This window comes from Peromyscus californicus, unplaced genomic scaffold, assembly GCF_007827085.1.
Source record: "Peromyscus californicus insignis strain IS unplaced genomic scaffold, ASM782708v3 Scaffold_7__1_contigs__length_154581171, whole genome shotgun sequence".
Taxonomy (NCBI): domain Eukaryota; kingdom Metazoa; phylum Chordata; class Mammalia; order Rodentia; family Cricetidae; genus Peromyscus; species Peromyscus californicus.
Window position 1 is genome coordinate 123,614,101 of NW_026294595.1, and position 8,766 is coordinate 123,622,866.

Here is an 8,766-nt window from a genome sequence, read left to right on the forward strand (position 1 = left end):
AAAAATAAAACAAACAGGTAGACAAAAAAGTCCTAAAGTCCCCTACTTGCTATGAAGCTGAGGATGAAGCTCCACTATCACAAGGGTATAAACAATGGGTTCAGAAACCATCTTTATCCCTCAGTGGTTCCCCCTAGTGGGCCTCCACATTTTGTTATTACAGCTGAAGAATTTATGGGGAAAAATGGAGTCACAACATGAAGACCTTGAAGAGAACAGGCTACCATCTTTATTGTGTGAATTGAGGATTACTGTTGATTGCAGGGTGACCTGAAACTTGGTGGGCACAGCATGTGCTCCAAGACACTCAGCTATCGGTACAGTTTTTCTTGAGAATTTTGTATATTTCAAACGTGGGTATGGCATACACTGAGAAGTAGCACTGGATTTGCTGAAACAAACAAACAAAAAACCAAAATGCATATTTTAAAAGATGAACAAGAGGCAGGCATGGCAGTGCTCCGCAATGGCAGGAATTGGGAATCTGAGGTCCAGACGTTTACAGAGAGTTCAAGTGGTGTGCATAGTCAGATTCTATAAAAACAAGATAGAGAGCTAAAATGCAAGGCGAGAAGGAAGAGAACCTCAAACACGAGGCCAGGGAAACAGCACTGCCTCATTGCTCCCCTCAGCCCAATCCTGGATTTTATGTGATTTCATTTATGCGACAAAAGCACTGTTGTGATTCTTCTGGAGACTGTTCTCTCTGTGGTCAGGTTTGGAGTAGTAATAGAAGGTCCAGTCCATACTCACTGTGGGAATTACTGGTTCTATTTTCTCATCATTTTCACTCATGTGATGTTTATCATATTTTCTCTTCCTGGGCTTCTACTGGATCCACATCTCCCTTCTCGTCTCCATTCCTCCCTTCTCTTTTATAATATCTTTCCTCCCTCCCTCCCTTCCTCTGTCCCTCCCTCCCTCCCTCCCTCCCTCCCTCCCTCCCTCCCTTTCTTTCTCCCTTCCTTTTGTCTACTTATCTATCCACACACCCAGTCACAATCTACCCTTCTAGTTCCATTCATCCACCTATTTATCATTCCATCCTCCCACCTATTCCTTCCTTTTATCTATCTATCCTTCCTTTCATTCACTCAGATTTTATGTCCATAAAATTTTATGTCCTAATATGAAGAGGGAGCCCAGGAAAGGATACATTTGTGTGTTGAGAACCTCCAAGTCCTTATTACTGGGTTTACCATATAGTTTATGAACTGAACAAGAACATGTTATAAGCAAAAGGTGAGGCTATTAATGATTACATTAAAAACTTAGACATCAACCAGGATGATGCCAGACAAAGAGGGACATACAGCCATCCTTGCTCAGATTCATCTGGGGAAAGTTAAGAGATGGTTACAGGGCTGTTAGGAGTCATAGCCAGAGAGAGTGTGTTGGACACACCCTGACTATGCACACAGAAGTGGTGATGATGTTGTGCAGCATCTGGCCAGCCTCCTGCTGGGTCAGAATGAATTCTGCAGGGGACTGAGGTGCCTTTGGGGCCACAGACCACTCAGCATGTCCCTCAGCAGGCCACCCACACAGACTTGCTTTTCTTAGTCCACTGTACACCAGTTAAATTATTTTTAAATGCATTTTCCCACTTCCTGCTAAAATATGGTTAATAATTAACTGCTTCTCTTGGCCTGGGGTGTCCTTCTGTAGTTCAGCCACCAAACTGCTCCCTTTGGACCCCTTCCTCCTTCTTGTGATTCCTCCAGCACCAACAAATGATGGCCCTGCTTTTTCCATCTCTAATTTCCTCTTTGAAAGAGGAAATATCGCTCATAAGATTTTTTTCCAAGCAAACTTAAATAGATCCCAAATAAGTCTGCCTTCCCTTATGCTAAAACCATAGAAAAACCCATGAAAAACGGCTTTGTGTGAATGAGCTTGCGTAGCACCTTGTAAAGTTCCCCTTTCTGGACATCACAGATGCTCGTCTCTGTCTTGAAGCAGGTGGTCCTCCGCATCTCCACTCTGAAGTGTAACTCCATGTGGTCTGTCATCTGTGGGTAGTGAGGGAAGGGAAATGAAGGATGGTCTTTTCTCCCCATTGTGGCTTCTAGATGAGGGGACAGCTCTACACCATGCTCAATGGCAAGGGCCCAGTCTTGCACAATTGTAGGATCCTTGCTCTCCTTCCTGCTGGACTCCTGGCCTCTTTTAGTCACTCATTGGGATAGCACCAAGACCACCAGAAGACACTGAAATCTCACCAAGACTGCCAGAAAACCTATCATTCTTCATCTTTTGGACAGCACTGAAAAGGCTAATAGTTCCAGGCAGAACTGTGCACAAGTTTTCTGAGAATGGTTAGATAGTAAACGGGTTAATCTCTGTAGGTCATGGGTTCTGTGTTGTAACTTTACCGACTGACCCCGGCAGCATGGCAGCCCCAGATGGACACAGCACAGATAGCTCCAATAGCACTGCTTTAAAAGGCACATGACCAGGACAGTTGAACCTGGGTATGTAACTTGTTGGGTATCATGGAAACGACAGATTCATTCACTTGAGCAAATGTACATTTCTCTTAAAGCACCCACTTTCACTTGGGAATGGTAGTGTATACCTGTAATTATAGTACCGGGGAGACGGAGGCAAAAGGCCGCAGGTTGAGGCTGACCTAGTCTGTCTAGTGAGATCCTACCCAAACAAACGCCTGGGGTTTTACCAGAGCACTGGGTCCCACTGTGGAGGAGAGACAGGGAAGCCACATACTCACCTGCTTCTCAATCTTCAGGATGCGGACGATCCTGAAGTTGTACAAGTCATCACTTTCTTTGTTGTATGTTTCTGTGACATACTCCAATGTGCCTGGGACAGAAACTTCTATTGCACTTACTTCGTGGACAACTATAAATGTCTTCCTCTTTCCTTGATAGCTGAAGGCCACCAGGGCCACCAGAATGGCTAACAGGACCCATGGTGCCTTCCAAGGTCTGGCCATCATCATTCATCTGGAGAATATTGGGAAGAGCTTCCCCCTCGTCTTCATCTATTGAGTCATACTGACCACAGCTGTCCTGAGTCAGACTTAAGGGCAACATGCAGCGACACCCACAGCTCCATCTTTCTCCTCCCATCTGCCTACTCTAGGGACACTTTGCAATGACTGGCTAACTCATGTCTACTCTTATTCTTTTTGCATAGTTCATTACACATGCACACACACACACACACACACACACACACACACACACACACTTATATTTTGTGGGGGCTTCTCCTTCAGCAACATACACTTCTGTGGACTGTTACTCCCTCAGCAGAAGCTAAGCCAGAGGCCTCTTTCCACTGACCTTATGTCATGAGGGGCCAAAGAACACTTCAGGGATAGACAATGGAGGACATACGAAGGGTATTGGGTCTCAGGAAGTATAGCCTAACCAGCAGGATGATGGGAAGGAGAAGCTCATGAGGAGGAGCTGGGTTTTGAGGAAGCCCTCTCCTTGGCCTGGCTCTTGGACACTGGTTCTAGACAATATGTCTAAAGAGCAGAGGGACTAGGAGGAGAGAGAGAAGCAAGGACCTGGAGAACCTCACTTTGGAAAGCTGGTGACATTTGAGTGGCCGACTCCATGTTTTAGGGGTGAGCAGGAAGTTAAAGGAGGGGATGGCAAGAGTTTCCTGCCTGACAAGTTGGGTTTCAGAAAGATAAGACCCCACAGGAGCTCCAGCTTGGTATCGAAAGGCAAAGTCAAAGGCATGGAGGCTGGCAGGATACAGCCATCTGTGTGATGCCAGCTCACAAGATGTTTGGAGTAAGCCTATAGGACAATGGTTCTCAACCTGTGGGTTGTGATCCCCTTGGCAAACCTCTATCTCCAAAAACACCTACATTGCAATTCATAACAGTAGCAAAATTACAGTCATAAAGTAGCAACAAAAATACATTTATGATTGGAAGTCACTACAATATGAGGAACTATTTTGAAAAGTCACAGCATTAGAAAGGTTGAGAACCATTACTGTAGGATATTGCTCATAAGGATACAATATCAAGACAAGTAGTGAAAGATCCTAGAACAGAGGTGTGAGTGCATATACCTGCACTTATGCTGACATGCACGAACATGCAAACATATGTAGCCACACCTCTGTTCTAAGTATGCATTCAGACTGAATTATGAATCGGCATACAGACACATGCACCTCCATTCCTACCCTAAGTACATATTCCCGTTGGCCATTGTGTAGCTATTTCCTATGAATTGGAGCATCCTCTTCTTAATGAGGGAGGCTCATTGAGACTAAGGAAGTAATAAAAACTTTGAAGTCTCAGGAAGTTCTTGAAGTACCTTCCTGAGGTTATATAAGCAATAACTTCTGGGGAGATGATCCTCTCCAGCCTAGTTGTCTGCAAGTTGCTCAAGCAGCTCAAAGAGTTTCATGAGCCATTGCCCATTCTGGAGTGGGATTTTTCAGGAACAGAGTTCCCTTTAAGTCACTCATGCTTCTATAAATAAGCCCTCACCCATATTCCTGAAGGTAATTCCAATAAAGTCATTGGTTCTCAAAACTAGGAGCAGAGCTGAAACCAAGATGCCTTTCTCAGTCACATATCACTGCTACCACATCTGAGGCCCCATTGGGTGGGAATCCTCAAAGGGAAGGGTCTGAGGTCTAAGACTTGCACCATCAAATCCCCATACCTACTTGATGTCTTCATCACTGAGAGCACTTCCAAAGTAGGAGAGAACGGAAGTGGAAGGTAGGACTTCATCCACTGCTCCTGGTGTCATTATAGCTGGTAGTGTTTCAGAAGAGATCTGTCTGGGATTTGGGTCTGCTTGCTTAATTAGCCAGAGGGATCAGTGACAAGGTTGATGTCATGCTGAGAATGCCTGGTAGAGGAGTTTGCTTATTGCATGGCAGATGAGAAGCAGAGTGAGACAGACAGGAAGGGGCTGGGTTCCAATCTCCCTTTCTAGGACCTGCCTCCCGTGACCCAACTTCTACTGATTGTACCACTTAAGGGCTTTATAACCTCCCAGTAGCTCCACAGGCTGGGACCACACATAAGCCCTCAGGGGACATTTAAAGTCCAAATCACACACTGTATTTCTTCCCTCTGTGGGTCTACATCTGTGGAGGTGATGGCTTCTCTTCCTTATCACAAATACTACTTCTGTTCTGTGTCCCCCACCTCAGCCATGGTTCTCAAGACCTTTCTGTTTCCAGGACTAAGAGAGAAATAAGTGGGGACTAGAAAGTTGCTATTTGACTCTAGCTCTAGTACCCCTGGCCTTGGCAGAAATGCAAATCTGACATCCTTGGGGTGCCCTCCCAGTTCTTCTCCACCCTCACTGCTAAGATCCACTCCTCTGCTGTGCTCCTGGCTGCTGGATGAGCTTCTTATGATGATCTATCTCTCAAGTTACCAGAAAAAATAGCATATGGCAAGGTAAGTTTACCATATCCTAATAGCCAAACCTCCAACCTCCAATTCCCTCATTACTTTTCCCATGACTCTGCATCTCTCTCTCGAGGACCCTTGTGATTGCATGGTATCTACCCAGTCACTGAGGTGATCCACCATCTCAAGACCCCCTTCTCTATAGCTTCCAAAGTTACCTGGAAGCAGTGTATTCACAGGTTTGCAATCTTGGACTGAGGCAGCATGGGTCAGGACATTGCTCTGTCTGTCACAGAAGTAGAGATGATGTCTCTTCTGCTGTTTGGGCTTACTCTTTCATTCTGAGACTCCTCTTTTTTTTTTTTTTTTTTTTGCACTGGGATTTGTGGGCCCCCTTTGATGTCTCTCACACTCTAGGATGACTTCAACGCAGCCCATTCTTGGATGTCTGCCCATCCAAGAAGTGTACTTGGATGGAAAGAAGGAGCCAGAGACCATTTCATGCTCACCTGCTCTCCAACCTCCGGCCCTTTCACTTTCTAGACATCAGCAAGAAATGCAGGTGGCTTTTCCACCTACTATGAAAAGCTTGAGTTCTCTGGCACCCAGCTTTATACCTGTTTTCATAAATAACAAAGACTCTGTTGTTACATTCGATAGAAAATTTATTTTCAAGGTTACAGGGGATTGTCTAACGTCTGAAGCTACAGCCTTGGGGTTGATCTGCTGGTTACCTACTATTGCGTCAGATAGATGAATGTGCAGGGGTTCAACTAGTTGATATGTAAAACTCACACAGCCTTCAGCCCTGGTGTGTTTTTAAGTTCTCTGATTGCAAGCAAGAAAGACAGCAGCCATAGCAGGGCATGGTGGTACACATTTTAATTCTAGCACTCCGGAGGCATAGCAGATGGCTCTCTGTGAGTTCGAGGCCAGCCTGGCTATATCCCACAGCCCTCTTCTCCCCTCCTTCTAAGAGAGAAGGGCAATAGTCAACAAGGCATGGTCGTGATGATCTTTTCTAAAGGGACATAGCTGATCTAATGAAGACAGTGGAAGTTCCACTTGAAGGATAATCTTGCACAGCACTTCTTTTCAGGCATGACTCTGTTTATAGTTCCTGGTTTAGACCTTGTCAATGGTACACAAGAACACCCTTTCCACAAACTCTGCTGGTTGTCCCAAGTTCCTCATATGTATTTATACTAATTTTGGAACAAATATACCAGATTCTTACCTCTCAGCCTTAAAGACAAACAGATACCTTAGCAGCTGAGCCCCACCAAACACCCACACTGGCAGGAAGTCTAACTCTTTCTCCCAGAACAGCTAGGACTCCCTAGGTGCCACATTGGAGGTTAATAGGCCAGCCATGGGTGGCTGTCCTGACTGTCATGTGGTGTTTAGAAGTGTTCCTTTTACCATTGATACCATTTGGAAAGCATAAGCTGGAAATCTTTTTCTCTGTCTCTGTCTCACACCCTACCCTCTATAGCTCATGTCTATCTGCCTCTCAGGTAGATATCTGTCTATCTAAATCTGTCTGTCTACCTGTCTATCTAACACTGTCTATTTAGGAGATGCCTATCTATCTATCTATCTATCTATCTATCTATCTATCTATCTATCTTTTTTTTTTTTTATTTTTCGAGACAGGGTTTCTCCGTGTAGTTTTGGTGCCTGTCCTGGATCTAGCTCTGTAGCCCAGGCTGGCCTCGAACTCACAGAGATCCGTCTGGCTCTGCCTCCAGAGTGCTGGGATTAAAGGCGTGCGCCACTACCACCTGGCTATCTATCTATCTATCTATCTATCTATCTATCTATCTATCTATCTATCTATCTATCTGTCATCTATCTATCTATCATCTACCTAGAGCTGTTAGGCTATCTAGTTGTATTATCCACATTGGTTGAAGCAATAATTTTTTAAATCCACTGACTTGAAGCTCATCTTGATCTAGAGCCACATTCCTTGAGTGAGTGACTCACTTTGAGACTTCAGTTCTGCCCCACTCTCAGGGAGTGCTTGTCTATTCTTCTCTTGTCCCCTTCCTTAGCCTGACTCTGGCTAGAGTCCTTGGAATGAGGCTCAAGAACTTGCATAGCTAATTGGCTCCACCAATCTTTACAGTCTGTAGCATGTTTTCTTCTTCAAGCATTTACAGGCTCTCCTTTGTATTTAACTTTCCCAGCACTTTAAAAATTAATTTAGCTTGCCATTTCTTGTTGGTATTTTGAGTTGAGATTAATTCTAAATATACCAGTTGACAGAGAATTAAATTTGTATCACACTGAGAATTATACTTATTTACTTCATGTTTTTAATACTTCTCAGAAGACAAAAAAAGACTATATATATATATATGTGTGTGTATATATATATACATATATATATATGTATATATATACATATATATATATTCTGCTTATTATTGGTGATCAGGCAGGTGGTCCTGCTGATCTGGGCTGGATTATTTCTTACATTGAGGCCTGAGCTAAGTAAGGCCCATGTGATGGGTAACTTTCCTTGTTAAGTTGATTGCGGATAGAACCACTGTGGAAACACGTATGTACATGGGAGTATTTCCAGAAAGATTTAACTGAGGAAGGAAAACTCACCCTGAATGTGGATGGTACCATTGTACTGGAAACCCTGACTGAATAAAAAGGAGAAAGCCAGTGAAGCCCTGGTATTTATTTCTCTCTGTTTCTGACTGCAGACCTAGTATGACCAGCTGCCCCCTGCTCCTACCACCATGCCTTCCCTGCCATATTGGACTGTTTTCTCAAACCATGAGCCCCAGTAAAGCCTTCCTACCTTAAGTTATGTTTGCTGTGTATTTCATCACAGTAACAAGAAAAATAAGCAGTATAGTGCATGTAAAAAAAAAATCAAATGAGTCTGCGGGCCAGTGGCGCAATGGATAACGCGTCTGACTACGGATCAGAAGATTCCAGGTTCGACTCCTGGCTGGCTCGTTGGGACTGGTACTCCTTTATTGCCGGGCGGTGGTGGCGCACGCCTTTAATCCCAGCACTTGGGAGGTAGAAGCAGGTGGATCTTTGTGAGTTCGAGGCCAGCCTGGTCTACAGAGCGAGATCCAGGAAAGGCGCAAAGCTACACAGAGAAACTCTGTCTCGAAAAAAAAAAAAAAATCAAATGATATGGCATCATGTCCTTCATCTTCATTCAGATCCTGAGGCTAGGTTTACATGGCAAGAAGATATTTGCATATGTGAGTAAAAAACTTGGTAGAGAGAGATCTCCTTGGGTAATGTGGGTAGACCCAACAGAGTGACAGCAGTCCCTGTAGGATTGGGGAGAGGGCAAACAGTCAGAGAACCACAAGAAGAACATGGAAGCACAAGAGGACTCTGCCTCTGGAAGAAAGTGCCAAAAG

General features: G+C 44.4%; 1 protein-coding gene and 1 non-coding gene across 2 annotated transcripts; one reads left to right on the plus strand and one right to left on the minus strand.

Moving 5' to 3' along the window:
• Window positions 1-307: 307 nt before the first annotated feature.
• On the minus strand, window positions 308-2,959 carry Cst11 (cystatin 11). The gene is made up of 3 exons (XM_052723046.1): window positions 2,732-2,959; window positions 1,908-2,012; window positions 308-391 (listed from the first exon to the last, which is right to left on the minus strand). The coding sequence occupies exons 1-3, from the start codon at window positions 2,957-2,959 to the stop codon at window positions 308-310; spliced, it is 417 nt and encodes a 138-aa protein (XP_052579006.1).
• A 5,312-nt stretch (window positions 2,960-8,271) lies between these two features.
• On the plus strand, window positions 8,272-8,344 carry Trnar-acg (transfer RNA arginine (anticodon ACG)). Its single transcript has one exon. It is a non-coding gene; the product is annotated as a tRNA-Arg (tRNA).
• Window positions 8,345-8,766: the final 422 nt, after the last annotated feature.

Excerpts from the sequence above, each read along its gene's own strand:
- Cst11 (XM_052723046.1), bottom strand. The coding sequence starts at position 2,959 with ATGATGGCCAGACCTTGGAAGGCACCATGGGTCCTGTTAGCCATTCTG. Across the intron at positions 2,013-2,731 it reads TCCTGAAGATTGAGAAGCAG|ATGACAGACCACATGGAGTT; the intron begins GTGAGTATGTGG and ends CACTACCCACAG. Across the intron at positions 392-1,907 it reads AGAAAGGGGAACTTTACAAG|CAAATCCAGTGCTACTTCTC; the intron begins GTGCTACGCAAG and ends TGTTTGTTTCAG.